This window comes from Hyaena hyaena, unplaced genomic scaffold (genome assembly GCF_003009895.1).
Source record: "Hyaena hyaena isolate Hyena2069 unplaced genomic scaffold, ASM300989v1 scaffold_556, whole genome shotgun sequence".
NCBI classification, from domain to species: domain Eukaryota; kingdom Metazoa; phylum Chordata; class Mammalia; order Carnivora; family Hyaenidae; genus Hyaena; species Hyaena hyaena.
The window spans coordinates 426,699-445,206 of NW_024081189.1; the positions used below are offsets into that span (position 1 = coordinate 426,699).

General features: G+C 43.6%; 1 protein-coding gene across 1 annotated transcript in view; it reads right to left on the bottom strand.

The window, feature by feature from the left end:
- LUZP4 (leucine zipper protein 4) overlaps window positions 1-18,508 on the bottom strand; it is a 77,557-nt gene that overhangs the window by 18,456 nt on the left and 40,593 nt on the right. The window contains exons 5-6 of the mRNA XM_039256080.1: window positions 5,591-5,719; window positions 4,358-4,476 (exon numbers count right to left, since the gene is read on the bottom strand). Of these exons, the coding sequence (XP_039112011.1) occupies window positions 4,358-4,476; window positions 5,591-5,719 (248 nt within the window). The remainder of the gene's footprint in view (window positions 1-4,357; window positions 4,477-5,590; window positions 5,720-18,508) is intronic.

The following is an 18,508-nucleotide window of genomic DNA, read 5'->3' on the forward strand; positions in this document are numbered from 1 at the left end:
CAGGTCACAATCTCATGGTTTGTGAGTTCGAGCCCTAGCTGTCAGCTCAGAGCCTGGAGCCTGCCTCGGATTCTGTGTCTCCTTTGCTCTCTGTCTCTCCCCTGCTCTGTCTCACTGTTTCTCAAAAATAAACATTTAAAACTTTTTAAAAAATAAAAATAAAAAAATAAAGTTTAATAAAATGTTTTAAATGTAGGAGCACCTAGGTGGCTCAGTCAGTTAAGTGTCCAACTCTTGATTTCAGCTCAGGTCACGCTCTCACTATTGTGAGATCGAGCCCCGCATCAGGCTCTGTGCTGGATGTGGAGCCTGCTTGGGATTCTCTCTCTGCCTCTCTCTCTACCCCTCTCCCATGCTCGCTCTCTCTCTCTCAAAAAAAAAAAAAGTTTTAAATATAGAAAATGGGTTGCTTTGCAAATCTGAATATATCCCAAGGTGTTTTAAGTAAAGAAACGACAGATTCTGTGACTTTATAGCTGAGGAGAGAATATTTAATATTTTGTAGTACAAATCCCTAGAACCAAAGGAAAGTATTCAAAATCATACTATTTACTCCTCACCTGCTTGGGATCATTAAAAAGAGACTATCTCTTCAACATAAATTAATACTTAATTCTAGAAAGAAAGACAAATAAATGAGGGGAAAGATAGCAATAAAGAAAGCAGAAGGTTGACTTAATCCCGTTCAATAAATAAATTGACCTGGCAACAACACAGCCTTTCGGCCTTTTCAAGTTTTAAAACAAAAGGGCAATAGAGCAACCAGCCAAATGGAAATGGTGAAACCTTTGACAGATCTCTATGATGTTACATAAATGCAAGGGGACGAAAGGATACAGACCACAAGCTTTCCGCTAGTAAATATTGCCTGGCAAACAAAACATGCCCTAGGCGTACCATTGTGCCTTTCCTTAGAACACTGGCAGACGCAGAAAGCAACTGTTAAAAGGCAGGGAAGTACTGATATAAAGAATATGAATCACATAAAACGTAAGTAAAATGAAAAATATGACAGGGGCGCCTGGGTGGCTACAGTCGGTTAAGTGTCTGACTCTTGGTTTCGGCTCAGATCATGATCTCACGGTTCTTTGTGAGTTTGAGCCCCACATCAGGCTGTGCGCCGACGGTGTGGAGCCTGCTTGGAGTTTCTCTCTCTCTCTCTCTCTCTCTTTCTCTGCCCCTCCCTGGCTTGCTTTCTCTCCCTCTTAAAAAATAAACACAAATTTTTACAAAATTTTTTAATGTCTTATTTATTTCTGAGAGAGAGAGAGAGAGAGAGAGGCAGCGTGAGCAGGGCATGGTCAGAGAGAGAGGGAGACACAGAATCGGAAGCAGGCTCCAGGCTCTGAGCTCGCTGTCAGCACAGAGCTCGATGTGGGGCTCGAACCCACAAACTGTGAGATCATGACCTGAACCAAAGTCAGACGCTTAACCAACTGGGCCACCCAGGTGCCCCCTGAAGAGATATTTTTTAAAAAATTTCAGGGGCGTCTGGGTGGCTCAGTCGGTTGAGCGTCCGACTTTGGCTCAGGTCATGATCTCGCACTCTAGGAGTTCAAGCCCCGCATCGGGCTCTGTGCTGACAGCTCAGAGCTTGGAGCCTGTTTCAGATTCTGTGTCTCCCTCTCTCTCTGCCCCTCCCTCACTCACACTCTGTCTCTCTCTCTCAAAAATAAATAAACATTAAAAAATATCTCGTTGCTTTCATTTAAAAAAGAAAAACACTATGACAAATTTGTTCCTTTGCTAAAGCACAAAGCCACAGTTACTCTCCAGCCTTTCTACCATAAAACATAAGGACACTAGGTGGAAGGCACAGGTACCTCTTCCCTTTTCTAAGTGATTAGTGTTGGCTGCATAAAGAGTCAGCAGGAAGGATTGAGACCCATCTCCTAAAGGCCCATATGGAAGCAAGTACCCTTCCAAAGGAACTTGCGCTATTTTTACAAATGTCTATATAAAAAACATTTTCATCCACTTGGATACGACAAATTTCTCCTTTTCAAAAAAGAAACGTACGTTAGTTTTCTGATAAACAACAGAGACGATAAAAAAGAACTGTATTGAATAAATACAATTGTATTCTACTGATATTGAGACTAAATCTTGTGCAGTATCAAACCAGGTTATTAGAATTTCAAACATGATTGAAAACTATAATTGTTATCCAATGTATCGGTGAAATACTTGTGCTTACATTTTAATAGATTTCTTGAGCTCAGAGTACTTTGTTTTTCTGGTGAGTTCTGCTACAATGACAGTCTCAAAAGTCTCAAAAGTATGAGAGAGGAGTGCCTCAGTGGCGCAGTCGGTTAACGGTCCGACTTTGGCTCAGGTCTTGATCTTGCAGTTTGTGGGTTCGAGCCCCACGTCGGGCTCTGTGCTGACAGCTTGGAGCCTGGAGCCTGCTTCGGATTCTGGGTCTCATTCTCTCTCTGTCCCTCCCCAACTCATGCTCTGTCTCTCCCTGTCTCTCAACAATAAATAAATATAAAAAATTTAAAAATTAAAAAAATTAAGTATGGGAGATAGAAAGGTGCTTTAGGGGCACTTGGGGGACTCGGTTGGGCATCAGACTCTTGATTTAGGCTCAGGTCATGATCTCACGGTTTGTGGGTCCGAGCCCAGCGTCGGGCTCTATACTTGACAGTGTGGAGCCTGCTTGGGATTCTCTGTCTCCCTCTCTCTCTGTCTCTCCGTGCCTTTCAAAAGTAAATAAATAAGCATTATAAAACATGCTTTAAATTTGAAAATACTGAGAATTTTTGAATCACTATATTGTGCACTTGAAATTAGTGTGTTAACTATGTTAGTGTTAAAACTTTTTAAAAAAGGGGGGGTACCTTTGTGGCTCAGTCGGTTAAGTGTTCGACTTGGGCTCAGGTCCTGATCCCATGGTTCATGAATTCGAGCCCCGAGTCTGGCTCTGTGCTGACAGCTCAGAGCCTGGAGCCTGCTTTGGATTCTGTGTCTCCCTCTCTCTCTCTGCCCCTCCCCCACCCCTGCTCACGCGCTGTCTCTTTTCTCTCTCAAAAATAAACGTTAAAAAAGAAGCAAATACTATTTTACAATAATTCTCAGTTCATTTATGCATCTCAGACTATATAGCAGATATAAACTCATATCCTTCTTTCCAAACTTTATGAAAAAACCTCCTGATCCTACAGATTATAGGTCACTTGTTAAATCAAACTTTCCCAAGCCCTCCCAATCAGCATGATTACTGCCCCCTCACAATATATAATGTGTATACGTTAGAACACATATTGCAACTTGCCTGGCACTAAATTCTTTTATCTTTTTCTGCTATGGCCACATATATTATGTGAGGCAGGACTTCTCTAGTATCTTGCATAGTACCTGCATCGGGTAGACATTTAATCAATATTTGCTAAATCAATTCAAATTAATCCTCTATTTGAAAATGCAACATGTTGCCCTCCAAAAAAGAAAAAGATTGGCGTTTATATAATTTGACCAAAACGGTTTACTTTCCCAAAACCGCCATGCTTTTTACTAAATGACCACATAATGCCTTAGGAAGAATCAGTTTATAGGCCCAGCTGAAAGGGCAGCATCAATGTTAGCTTATGAATCTGGATATGAGGACCTCTCCAATTCTTGTCTGGTGACTGGCTCACTTACACAAGTTCAGAAGTGATGTCTTTGTACAATTATAGTGTGTCCCACCAGTTGGACCCGGAGTATATTTCATATCCTATATCACGTGACTTCTAGGGTTTTTTTTAAGTAGAATTTTTTCTTTCTTTTTTTTTTAATGTTTTTATTTATTTTCAACAAAGAGAGAGAGAGGGCATACATGAGCTGGGGAGCGGGGAGAGAGAGAGGGAGACAGAATCCGAATTGGGCTCTGCGCTGCCAGGAGAGAGCTCGATGTGGGGCTCAAACTCACAAACTGAGTCGAAGTCGGATGTTTAACCTACTGGTTAACCTACTGTTTAACCAGGCGCCCCTGACTTCTGGTTTATACAATTCACTCCCAAGTCTACTAAAGCTGTTTTACACTATACCTTAAGATCAAAGACTCTATATGAGGGCAAAAATGAGAATGATTATGCAAGACAAATCACAAAACCAATCATCTATTTTGGCACTTTATAAATTCAAAATTTCTAGCAACGACTGAAAATAGCAACAATTAAATGTTTATTAAAATGGTTACAGAGGGAAAATAATCAATGAACAAATACTGGGTTTAAATTATGTCCAAGGCGCCCTGAGGGGGGACTAAGAAGCAATCTCTGCTCTCAATGAAATTGAAGATAATCTTTAATAGTAAGAATTACATTAAATTTAGGACCTTTTATATTGGTTAACTCTCAGTGTTTACATTTACCTGATTATCCACGGGCTGCTTGTCTGAAGAGCTGTGGTCAGACTTGAATTCAGAAGGTTCTTGGTGTGGTTTCTTATCTTGATTTCCTTTTTCGACGTTGTTTCTGGATCGTGAGAATCCTTGAAAAATTATTATTTTCTGTATTTTCAGTCAGGAAATTCAACAATCGTTCAGAAATATTACCTGTGACCTCACCGTTTTAAGGCTCTGCCCTGGGTTTTGCAAAACTTGACATCTCATCAGTCTGATATCATCTGAGACTCTCACCGAATTCTAGAACAGCCTTTGCCCTCGTGTTCCATTTGCATAGCTTAATATAGTAATCTTCTTTCTACATGACACCTCAATTTTGTTTCCGTATGACAACGAAGTTGGGGCACACTATCTGAAATTAGCTGGAAGAACACCCTACTAGAAAAAGGAGACGGAGAAAAACAGTCTGCTTTGTATCAGTCATGTGACTATTTCCCTCGGTCACCTGCTGTGCTCTGGGTGTAAAGATAGTTTAAGAAACAGACAATATGGATCTCCAAAAGGCTCATTTAGAAACAGAATGGGCCACCTCCCCATTCTTAGCGGGTAATAACCTGTAATAACCACCAGCCCTCCTTTTCCCAGAACCTGCTAAGCCACTGAAAGGTTCAAACAAAGACTGTAAGAGGCTGGGTCGAACTGGCTTCGGGCACGCACACACTCAAGATGGCTCCAGGCTGCTGACTGATCCATGGAGATCCTTAACCGCGGAACAGACTTCTCTGCAGCGGCGATCTGCAGCTCGTGCTTATTAAACTGTGTGCACTGCCCTGACCCATGGGATTGGAAACCCAAAAAGAAGCCTTTCTTCCTGCTCTGCTGTATGAGCATTCATTTTTTTTTTTTTTTCAGACTGTGGAGGCCATCGTGCTCGGGTGACTAACCAGGCTTGTAAGCCTCCTGTGTTACCTCCCGAAGGTGGACTTGGACCTACACGCCAGGCCTGTGAACGGGTGCAAAACATTTCTCATTCTCATCCTGCTCTCCCTTAAGGGAGTGCCACACAGAAATGAGAAATTCCTTTTCATTTGTCATGGCATAAATTCTTACCGAACGGATACGCCTACGTTTCCAAGAAAAAAATGAAACGAGCAACGTGATGCAATTTTAGAATACGCTCCACGTTTGTGAACTTGCTTACCTAGCTATTCACAAATATTTCAGATTCTTTAGGATGTCTGAGTTTTAGGAAACGTTTACCTTTATGCTGGCGACGTCTATGAACATTTGATCGCTGTCCTGAAGCTTGGTCCTTTTCCTTATGTTTCCGTTCCTCTTCATTGCCTGAGTCAGTGTTTATATTTTCTAGCTTATTAAATAATTTGTCATCTGTATTAGAAAACACATAAAAAAATGAAGACAATAGAAAAAGCCAAATTACAATGTGTCTCAAGTGAATAATCTATATTCTACCTCATATGTTAGAACGTTATAAAAACTGGTCACCCTGAAACATGATACCTGTATAATAATAATGAACTTGTAAAACCGTAACAAAAAACAAACGATGCAGACATTTTAGGGTCAGTTTCCTGGAACAACAAAGAGAAAGATTCCTGTTAAATAGATTTATAGTAACATCACACAGGCAAAAATAAAATGCTTTCAGAGTAATGTAACCTCAAGGGGAAAGCATTTAAATGAATGATTTTTCAAGTGTTGTTTTAGTTTCAGAGAAACATAGAGCAATCGTGTCATTCCTGGTTAAATGTCAGTGCTAGGCAATTAGTTGCATTTATTTTTGTGAATTATAAGAAAGGGAACAATAGTGATGGGCGTTCACAGGAGACAGCAAAGAGCAAGGAGCCAAGGTTAGTGTCAACAGCAGGGAGCAATCAGACTGCCTTATAGTTCGGCACGTTCTTACTGCTCTCATACAGACAGCACTTACATGGCATGATTTGAAGGGTGAGAGACACGTACAACCCGCTTTAAAATAGCTCTCCTAGAAACGGGCACCCTCCTGCACTGTTGGTGGGAATGTAAACTGGTACAGCCCCTCTGGAAAACAGTGTGGAGGGTCCTCAAAATAGGGAACTCCCCTATGACCCAGCGATAGCACTGCTAGGGATTCACCCAAGGGAAACAGGAGTGCTGATGCACAGGGGCACATGGACCCCCATGTTCATAGCAGCACTCTCCACAATAGCCAAAACCTGGTAAGAGCCTAAGTGTCCATCAACAGACGAATGGATCAAGAAGATGTGGTTTATCTATACGATGTAATACTACATGGCGATGAGAAACAGTGAAATCTGGCCACGTGTAGCAACGTGGATGGACCTTGAGGGTGTTATGCTGAGCGAAATAAGTCAGGCAGAGAAGGACAGATACCATATGTTTTCACATATAAGTGGAAAAGGAGAAACTTAACAGAGGACCATAGGGGAGGGGAAGGGGAAAAACTAGTTGGGGAGAGGGTGGGAGACAAACCATGAGAGACTTTTGGATACGGAGAACAAACTGAGGGCTGATGGGGGTGGGGGAGAAGGGAAGGAGGGTGATGGGCATGGAGGAAGACACTTGGGTTGAGCACTGGGTGTTATATGGAAACCAACTTGACAGTGAACTATAAAAGAAAAAAAAAATCTCTCCTAATACCTGAGATGGTAAGATTTAAAAGTTCAATGTTCTATCAGTGGATGAAAGCTTACTTAGGTCACGATACCTTTAAAATGAGCACAAGCTGGGGCACCTGGGGGGGCTCAGTTGGTTGGGGGTCCAACTCGTGATTTTCGCTCAGGTCATCATCTCACAGTTTGTGAGTTCGAGCCCTGCATCAGGCTCTGCGCTGCCAGCGTGGCGCCTGCTTGGGATTCTCTCTCCGTCTCCCTCTGTCCCTCCCCTGCTTGCTCTGTATCTCTCTCTCAAAAATAAATTTTAGAAACCTTTAAAAAATGTTTAAAAAAAAAAAGCACAAGCTAGGCATTTGGAAAGAACTAGAGATACTAGAAGAAAGAGGGGGAGCTGGGAAGGGTGCAAAAAAGGAGGCAGTTCAATACCAAAGATTACTCGTTCCTTAAATAGGGACGTTTATTCTGCTTAGTGCTAGTCCTGCCTCGGGCCTACGCAAATCTGATTCTGATTTGGTTTTTTTTTTGGAAATGGCTGACATTTTCAGAGGTAAAAGCCAGGAGAAAGCTCAACGATCGAGTACCATCTCTTGACAAGCTCATTTTAAGCCTTTGTTCTGTCTGCCTGTCACCAGCCAACGGTTGTTAACATCTTGCAAAGACGCAGCCTTTAATTTTCAGTTCCTTGTATTCCTTCTGCATTCTCTTACCTCCTCAGTGTTTCCCCCTCGGTTCTTTCCGCTGTATCCTACATGTAAAGTCTGTACAAATCTCCGTGCAGAGTTTTTTCTCGTTACAGAATAAGCAAGTGCGTGAATCGGAACATCTTAGAGGACACCGCAGGAAGAGGTTTCTCATCTCCAACCCCTTGCCCTCATCAGCCCTAAAATGGCTGCCACCCAGCTCACAGGGACCCAGTGGGCTGGGTGACTTGCTAAACAGGAGAGCAAAACTTCAGAGCAGAGAAAACGAAGAGCAAGCTCCTTCCTGAGTCACAGGTACGTTTCACAGTGACACGAGAGAGCGCTATGGAACCTGTCTGTCTTGTGGCCCTCCTGGATGATTTTCAGTGACCCAATTTTTCCTGACCTCCCAGTCACCGAAAATAATGGCCAGCTCCATGTTAGAGTCACAGAAGGATTAAATAAGGTAGAAAATGTTGTTTCTACAGGGAAATTCATCACGCATCCAACAGCTGACCTACAAATGAGGTATCGGACATAACAGCACTTTGCCAGCTGGGACTTGCCTGTATATGGTTAAGTACCAACTGAATAACATAAAGACAAAATACTCCAAGACCGCAGAAAAGAGTCAGATTGCTGTGGACTGGGACAGCTGTGAAATCTTTGTGGCAGAGTTGGGTAAGATGGATAAGACGGCGATGAGGGCTAAGATCCGGGCACTCTAAGAAAGAGAAACAACGCAGGAAAAGGCTTGGAGCTGGGAATTAGTATCGTATGTCCAGGGAGAAGACCAAAATGGCTAGAACAGAAGATTAGTGCTGGAGAGTTATGGGGGCGAAGTTAAATAAGGCAGACGATGAAAAGGGGCGCCTGGGGGGCTCAGTAGGTTGAGGGCCCAACTTCGGCTCAGGTCATGATTTCTCACCTCGTGAGTTCGAGCCCCACATCGGGGTCCCTGCTGTGAGCACAGAGCCTGCTTCGGATCTTCTGTCCCCCTCTCTCTTTGCCCCTCTCCTGCTCACTCTCTCTCTCTCTCTCTCTCTCTCTCAAAAATTAACATTAAAAAAAACAAGGTAGGGGTGCTTGGGTGGCTCAGTCGGTTAAGCATCTGACTTCGGCTCAGGTCATGATCTTGCTGTGCATGAGTTCAAGTCCCGCTTTGGGCTCTGTGCTGACAGCTTGGAGCCTGGAGCCCGCTTCGGATTCTCTGCCTACCTTTCTCTCTGCCGCTCCCACACTCACACTCTGTCTCTCTCTCAAAAACAAATAAATTTTTAAAAAGGAAAAGGGGGCGCCTGGGTGGCTCAGCCAGTTAAGCAACTGGCTTTGGCCCAGGTCATGATCCCATGCTTCATGGGCTCAAGTCCCGCGTCGGGCTCTGTGCTGACAGCTTGGAGTCTGGAGCCTGTTTCAGATCCTGTGTGTGTGTGTGTGTGTGTGTGTGTGTGTGTCTGCCCCTCCCCTGCTTGTGCTCTCCCTGTCTCCCAAAAATAAATAAACATTTAAAAAACATAAAAAACTTAAAATTAAAAAAATAAAAGGGAAAAAGAAGGTAGACGATGAAAAGCCTTGAGTTATTAGTATCCTGATAAACAAGAAAGGGTAGGAGCCTTCCTAACAGCCTGGTTAACCCCCTGAGCCACCCAGGTGCCACTAAAAAGCGTAATTATATTCCCTTGTATTTTAGAATGTGTTGAAATCACTATTTTGTTATTTATGAACATTTTTAAAAAAGTAATGTTGATTTATTTTTGAGAGAGAGACAGAGAGAGACAGCGAGAGCAAGCAGGGGAAGGACAGGGAGAGAGGAAGGCAGAATCCCAAGCAGGCTCTATACCATCAGCACAGAGCCTGATGCGGGGCTTGAAACCAAGAACCGTGAGATGATGACCTGGGCTGAAACCAAGAGTCAGACGCTTAACCGACTGAGCCACCCAGGCGCCCCTATTTATGAACATTTAAAATATACTCTAATTTTTGGGCTGCCTGGGTGGCTCAGTCGGTTAAGCGTCCAACACCGGCTCAGGTCACGATCTCAGTTCATGGGTTCTGACCCTCCCCTGCTCATGCTCTCTCTCTCTCAGAAATAAATAAAACATTAAAAATTTAAAAATATATATACTCTAATTTTTGTAAACACTGTTCTGTCATTTTTTAAATACTTTAAAATTTTTTTAATGTTTATTTTTTTTTGAGAGAGAGAGAGTGACAGACTGTGAGTGGGGTAGAGGCAGAGAGAGAGGGAGACACGGAATCCAAGGCAGGCTCCAGGCTCTGAGCCGTCAACACAGAGTCCGACGCCGGGCTTGAACCCATGAAGTATGAGATCATGACCTGAGCTGAAGTCGGACGCTTAACCGACTGAGCCCAGGTGCCCCTTAAATACCGAAAATACTAAAAACTTCAAAAAGTGTGACTTAGTTCCCGTCCATTTCTGACAGACTCTGACCATATACACTTCCAGAACACTCAACACAACACAGAATTGCACGTATTTACTTAGCCGCCGCTGCAACTGCATTATGAGCCACTTGAGAGGAGGCCATGGCTTATTTACCAGCGTACCACGTGCCTAGCACTGTGCTTCATACAGAGCGGATGCTTTATACCCATGTATGGGTCTATGACCCAATGCATCTAGCAAGCAGAAAGTAGTCGTTTTTCCCTCACGCTACGGTACTTTTGCCTTAGTCTCCTTTAGACAGAGTGGTGAACAAGGAAGTGTGGTTCCCATTAAGTTCTTGCTGCTGACAGTTCCAATTTTGGTCTTAGTTTTGCCTTTTATTTCTTTTTAAAAATATTTTAATCTCTACCCCTAACATGGGGCTTGAACTCACAACCCCAAGATCAAGAGTTACGTGCCTGGGGCGCCTGAGTGGCTCAGCTGTTAAGCATCTGACTTTGGCTCAGGTCAGAGGAGCTTCGCGGCGCTTGAGTTCGAGCTCTGTGCTGACAGCTCAGAGCCTGGAGCCTGCTTCGGATTTTGTGTCTCCCTCTCGCTTAAAAATAAACATTAAAAAAATTTTTTAATTGAAAAAAAAAAAAGAGTCACATGCTCTGCCTATTGAGCCAGGCAGGCTCCCCATATTTCTGCCTTTTATTTCTAAGAAAACACTATAATACCTTCTGAAAATGTTTACTACGGACAAGAACAAAAATAAATTTGTATAGCCTTTTCCTATTTTAGCACAACTTATTACAATGGAGGTAATAATCTTGCATTCAATATAAATAATGTAGACAATATAAACATATATATAATATGTAAGTAATATAAATAACAAAATTTCTTTTCTTTTAAAAAAATTTTTTTAATGTTTATTTCTGAGAGAGAGAGAGATTGAGAGAGAGAGAGAGAGAGCGCGTGGGCAGGGGAGGGTCAGAGAGAGAGGGAGATACAGAAACCAAAACAGGCTCCAGGCTCTGAGCTGGCTGTCAGCACAGAGCCCGACGCGGGGCTCAAACCCACGAACCGTGAGATCATGACCTGAGCAAAAGTCAGACGCTCAACCGACTGAGCCACCCAGGGGCCCCTTTTCTTTTCTTTTTTTTAATTTACTTATTTTGAGAGAGAGTAAGTGCAAGCAGAGGAGGGACAGAGAGAGAGGGAGAGAGAGAATCAGTAACAGTTTCTGTGCACTGTCTGCTCGGAGTCCCATGTGGGGCTCAATCTCACGAACTGTGAGCTCATGACTTGAGCTGAAATCAAGAGTCTGCAGCTTAACCGACTGAGCCACTCAGACGCTCCCAAAGTTGCTTTTCTAATGTACATATGCAGCTATCCAAAGACAAGTTTAATAAAATCATGGGCAAATTTACTGGAAAAGTATGGATTTCTCATCAACTCATAGAAGCCACATGTATTTCCTCCCTTACGATGTATTTTTCTTGGCTTCACACTGGAAGGGCCTTTCATGACTAACCAGTTTTGCCTGTTCCCCTTGAAAAACTCAAAACCTGTACTCTCGTCTGTCTGAAATGGTATAAATATGGATCTGGGGAACCAGTGTTTAAGAGTATAAGACAATGAAATCAACAGCAAAAAAAAAAAAAAAAAAAAGCACAGGAAATTAGGTTTGACCTCAGTGCTACAGATTCTCCTTGGCTCTGGGATGTCCTCACCATTCACGCTCCTGGGGACGGGGCAGAGCCTACAGTAAGGCAAATGAGGCACTCACCTCACGCATAATTTTTAGGCCGCTCCAAAAAAACAAAACAAAACCCTCAGTATTTAACACAATATTTTAAAAAATAAAAATCAACGCGGGTCACCTGGCTGGCTCAGTTGGTAAAGCATTCGACTCTCGACCTCGGGGTTGTGAGTTTGAGCCACACACTGGGTATAGAGATTACTTAAAAATAAAATCTTTACAAACATTTCTTAGGGGCACCTGGGTGACTCAGTTGGTTAAGCGTCTGACTTTGGCTCAGATCATGATCTCATGTTTCGTGGGTTTGAGCCCCACGTCGGGCTCTGTGCTGACAGCTCAGAGCCTGGAGCCTGCTTCAGATTCTGTGTTTCCTTCTCTCCCTCTCTGCCCCCTCCCACTCTCTCTCTCTCAAAAATAAATAAACATTAAAAATTTAAAATTAATCAATGCAAGAACAATCCCTGATGAATACAATATCAACAACAGAAATCAGAGCAGATCCTGTGCATGGAATCTTGCCCCACTTGCTTCATTCTAGTTCCTTTACTTACAGAAATACATGACCAGCTAAAAAGCTGAAGCTATCCATTTGATTTTTTAAAACATCTCATTAAAAATATTATCTCAATCATCAAATTTTTATTGCCTCCGTAAATTCTGCACCTTTGGCAAGGATTTCATCTGGCTCACCATAGCCCCAGCCCTGCCCAGTGACCAAATATTCTTTTCCAAAAGTCATTTCAGGGGTGTCTGGGTGGCTCAGTCAGTTGAGCAGCCAACTCTTGATTTCGGCTCAGGTCCTGATCCCAGTGTTGTGAGATTGAGCCTCGCATCAGGCTCCGCACCGAGCTTGGAGTCTACTTGAGATTCTGTCTCTCTCTCAAATAAATAAAATAAAATAAAATAAAATAAAATAAAATAAAATAAAATAAGATAAAATAAAAAATAAAAGTTATTTTAATGCCACAAAATATTTCAGAACTCACATTGGAGCCTGTGGTGGAGGGCAAGAAGCCAGACTCTGCAGTCTGGAATCCAGAGGGATTGTAAAGCTTATTGACACCCATCATGAAATAGATGTTAAAAACACTTTAAAGGGAAAAAAGCAAGAAAATGTCTTAGGTACTATTCTGGGCCATTCTCCCTCAGAGGTAAGGGGTGGGGGGTGGTGGCGGGGAATAGGAAACTTCCTCAACCTTATAAAAAGCATCCGGAAAAAACCCACAGTTAAAATGATGATTAACGGCGTGAGACTGAAAACGTTCCCCCTAAGATCAGAAACAAGTCAAGGATGTCCACTCTCAGCCCATCTATTTCACAATTCGCTGGAAATTCGAGCCAAGAGAATTAGTCCAGCAAAAGAAATCAAAGGCAACCAGATTTGAAGGAAAGCAGTGGAAATATCTATATTTTCAGATGCCGTTATCTTATATGAAGAAAATCCTAAAGAAACACACACACACACACACACACACTAGACCTAATAGACAAGCTTGGCAAGGCTGTGGAACAGAATATCCGCAAACAGAAGCAAATCCCCTCCCCCACTCAGGCACTGTCTCTGTCTCAAAAATAACTAAACATTAGAAAATTAAAAAATAAATAAAAAGAAACCAATTCCATCAAGACCATCCAATAGGGGACACAATAGTCTTTTTTTTTTTTTTTTTTTAAACAAATGATGTTGGAACAACTGGATATCCACGTGGGAAAGAATGAAGCTGGATCTTAGCTCACACCATTAGCAAAAGATCATCTCAAAACGGATCAAGAAGTGAATGCCAAAGGCCAAACCGGAAAACTCTTAGAGGGAAACATAGAGGTAAGCCTTCATACTTTCTTAGCTATGATACCAAATCATGAACGACAAAAGAAAAAAAAATAAATTGGACTTCATCAAAAGTAAACATGCTTGGATTTCAAAGGACACTCTCAAGAAAGTAAAAAGCGCACGCGCAATACAGAAGGGATCTGTGAATTGCATATCTGAGAAGGGTCTAGTGGCCACAATATGTAATAAAAAAAAAACACCACAAAACGAATACAATAAAAAGGCAAACCATTCTCTTGCATTTCAGAAGTCCGCGCCTTCACCCACATTTGGAAGGTCCACTCCGCCTGCTCCCGGCCGCTTACAGGATCCTCCCTGGCTGGTTTGGGAGGGCTGCCCTCCCTATCGGCTCCTTTGCTCTCATTGCCAACGTCCATTCTTTTCGGGCTCCTCTTCTCTTGGCTTCCAAAGATTGCCCTCACAATGCTCCCCGTCTCAGATTTTAGACCTGAACACCCCAGCTCCTTCCTCATTTCTCAAGCCCCCCCTTCCCCACTTCTAATAAGGTCAGCTCTCCCCGCTTGGTGCCCTCGCATTTCAAAGTTCCACCCTCACTGCCCCCCACCCCCACCCCGCTTCTAGGGTCTTGCATCCGTCCTCGACTCCTTCCATTTCTAAGGTCTTTTGCTCCTCTTCAACCCCACTTCTAACGTGGGCTTTTCTTAGTTCTCCCTCCCCACTAAGGTCCCCCCTCCTTGCTCTGCTTTCCCTGCTTATTTCTGGAAGCCCCCGCCCGCGTCTCTTTTCTCCTACTCTAGGCGACTCATCGCTAAATCCCCCACGTGTTCTGCTCTGCGCGTGTCTAGTATTTGCATCTCCGGCTCTTCTTGGCCTTCACGGCTGGGCCTCTACTAGTAACGTACGCCCTCCCTGTCCCTACCCACCTCATTTTTGGGGCACACTTCCCCCCCCACTTCCCTCCCTGTTTCCCCCACCCCACCCCCACCTCTGCAACCCCTGCATCTCCCCTCCCCTCCCGCATATCCCGCCCGCATCTCCCCCCCCGCATATTCCCCCCACTTCCCCTCCCACATTTCCCCTCCCCCTCCCGTATCTCCCTCCCCCACCCTCCGCATCTCCCCTTCCCCCACTGCGCCCGCACTGCAGCCATTCAGCCATTTCTAAGTTTGGAGCTCCCTGCTCAGCTCTCCAACCCTCATTTATGAAGTCTGCCCCTCTCCCCCATTTCCAAAGTGGGTGCTAATCGTGAAGGGGTCTGAGGCTAGCGGGTTCGGGAGTGCCAGCGGAGAGGAAAGGTGATCTGTGGCACATAAGCACCAACCAAGAAGCAAGCAAGCAGGTAAACCACCCCTTTGCCTAGTCTTGCTGCCCATTATCCCCCTTTGGAAACTAGTCCCTGGAAAGCAGTAATTTGTGAGAGGCTCTCGGACTTCCAAGAGTGATTTCCAGACTCACGTGGCCCCACATGTGAAGGGGGCAGGTAGCTTGCTCTCCACCCTTAAGAAAATACATGCAGAGAGCTGGTTTTTTTATTCCCCCCAGCCCGACCCTTTGCGGCAGTCGCGCTGCACACAATTTCTATCAGCTTTCGCCCGCTTCAGAGAAAATGGGGGCAGAAAGGTCCGGGCTTTGCACCCCTGTGGGCCCAGAATGGCGCATGGCGTGCAAGCCTCGTGTGGCCCAGCGGTGTTTGCCTCAAGCACCACTTGAGGTCTTCTGTCCAAAACTGGGGAGCCCCGACTAGCTGGGGCTAGAGTCTGGGGTCTACGTACCTAAAGATATATCTATAAAGTCCATCATCTCAGTGTTAGCTTCTTTCGGGACAATTTCAGAGGGTGTTGCGTTGAGAAGCGAAGCCATCTTCTTCGTGCAGCTGCACGCGGCTCTCGGCTAAGCTTGCGCAGTGAGTGCGAGCTCTGCCTGCTCCTTAAGAGTCTGGGGATATTTGTCACCCAATCACAGTCCTTTCCTTCACTGTTGCTAAGGCTCAAGGGGTGGAGCTTAGCAATTACCACCCCTGCCCCCACAGAGCTCCCCTGATATGAACTTGAGCTTGGCTCATTAAAAAAAGTACGCTCGCATTTCTTTTCTGCTCTTTCTAAAAATCGTCTCTTGTCTTGTGCATCCCCCATCCTATCAGGAACAACTCTTTTTCTTCTGTGACACCTTGACCTTCGCCTTTCATAACTCAGAAAAACCCGTTTGTCCTCTTTGCCGTTGGCATTCTTGGTGAAGAGAACATCGTGTTCTCTATGTGATGGGTTCCGTGCTTCCCTAAGATTTGAAGAGCTACTACAAATTTAGCAGTTAGGGTTCCCCCACAGGCTTGAGGTACCACATACTTTTTGATGACTTCCCTAAAGATGTATCCATGACATTTCTTAAGGGAAAAAAATGTAATCTTTCTTCTTATCAGCTTAATACTGCTCAGGATATGCTATTTTTAAGTGTTAGAATAATCCTGGGTGTCACTGGTTCTTCAGAGGAAATAAAAATAAAACCAATACATTTTGAGAGCTGAAAATGTGTTACAGAAATGACAGCATAAATATCTGAAATTATTGTAAAAATGTAAATTATGAACTATTTGTTGTATTGAAGTCATTCCTTAGCACCCAAATCCTGAGGATTAATAAGTAAATCTTTTTCTCAGGGCCCATACAGTTGGTGAAGACAGTAAACACATGTAAAATATTAACTTAGATGCTATAATTCGGTCTGTCAGTAACTACTGAGCTCCTTACTGTGTTAGTCTCTGAGGACGCAGGTATCTATAAAATATATATGAGACTTACAGGAGAAAATCACCAAAGGTATCAAGAAAAATTCTTTTAAGACTTGAAAAGTTAGGGAGTAATTTTAAGGGTGGGAAGGGTATTTCCTGACAGAGGAAGTATCACTACCAGCACTCTGAAAAGTTCAAGCCACTTCATGTGGTGAAGTACTGAAATAGGAATCTGAAGAGATTGGCAGAGAATAGATTATGGAGTGGTTTTTATACAAAGGGTTTGGAGCATTTATTTAAAATATCAGATTGATTGCATTATAGAGTAAGAAGGGAAGTGGACCAAAGACAGAATCCCAAAGAAATTACAAAGGAAACTGAGTAGACAAGATCAGAGAGCTATGGGAAGAACCAGCAAAGAAGCATCCAGGAAATAAAGGGAAAATTCGAAGAAGAACCTAGTGGTACACCAGGTCGAGTATTGCTGAATGATCAAGTTAGCTAAGGACTAGAGAATTCATTAAATTCAGTAATTAAGAGCTGGTTGGTTATTTTCCTAACCTTCAGCAGACTTTTAACAGGCCCTAAGTTGAAGATTGAGCAATTTATTATTTTTTATTTCATGAACACATATAACATTTGCTGCCTGCCAGTCACCATTCTAAGATCTTTACAAATATTCCTCCGTTTAATCCTCTGGCACCTGGGTGGCTCAGTCAGTTAAGCGTCTGACGCTTGGTATCAGCTCAGGTCAGGAACTCATGGTTTGTGAGATGGAGCCCCACATCGGGCTCTGAGCTGACAGCACAGAGCATGCTTGGAATTCTATCTCTACCTCTCTCTTTGCCCCTCCACTGCTTGCATGTGCACACATGCATGTTCTCTATCTCAAAAATAAATAGATAAACTTAGAATTAAAAAAAAAAAAAGAGGGGCACCTGAGTGGCTCAGTTGGTTAAGTGTCCGACTTCGGCTCAGGTCAAGATCTAGGGGGTTCATGAGTTGGAGCCCAGTGTGGGGCTCTGTGCTGACAGCTCAGATCCTGGAGCCTGCTTCAGATTCTGTGTCTCCCTCCGTTTCTCTGCCCCTCCCCCACCCCACCCCCACTCTCTCTCTCTCTTTCTCTCTCTCTCTCTCAAAAATAAACATAAAAAATGTTGTTTCTCTAAATCAATTGTAGAACATTTGAGGGTTTTTTAGTCAAGGATCTTTTGGTTGGAAATAACAGAAGCCTAATGCAACCAGGTTAAACAAAAAAGAGGATTTATTAGAAGCATCCAGTGAAGGTCAACAGTGTGAAGTATAGTTTGCCCTCCCAAAAGACCGGAACTGGTTAATTTATTTGATACACCAGCAGGATTTGATGTAGTTGATTACTTTTTCCTCCTTGAAATGCTTTGTTCACTTGACTTATGCTTTCCCGGGCTTCCTTCTACCTTACCGGCTGCTCCATTTACGTTTTCTTTTCTGGTTCCTCCTCATTGTCCTGACCTCTAAACCACTGGTGCTCAAACTTTAGCAGACGTTAGAATCACCTTACTAAAACCCAGCTTGCTGGGCTCTACCCCCCAGAGATTCTGATTTCAGTCGGTCAGGAATAGGGAAGAAAAATGTGTATTTCTAGCAAGTTCCCATGTGATGCTGATGTTACTGGTCTAGGGGACCATGTTTTGAGGACCATTGCTTTACCCACCAGAGCCAAAGCCCAGGCCTTAGACAGTTTCTGTATTTACCTAGACTGCCTTGATGATCTCATCCAGTCTCATGATTTTCAACAGCAGCTAGACACTGACGTCTGCTAAGTTTGAATCTCTAGCTCAGACCTCTCCACTGAAGGTTTGTATAACTGATATACCTACTCAACATATCTGCTCAGATACACAGTGGTCTTAATTTTTCAAGACCAAATTCTTTAAAACAAAAGTTTATTTATTTTGAGAGAGGGAGAGCAGGCATGTGTGCTAGAGCAGGGGAGGGGCAGAGAGAGAGAGAGGGAGAGAGAGAATCCCAAGCAGGGTCTGTGCTGTAGCGTGCAGAACCCAGTGTGAGGCTCGATCTCATGAACAGTGAGATCGTGACCTAAGCTGACACCAAGAATCAGACGCTTAACTGACTGAGCCACTCGGGCGCCCCCAAACCAAATTCTTATCTTACCTCACAAAGCCTGCCCTTCCTACGCATTGTCCCATTT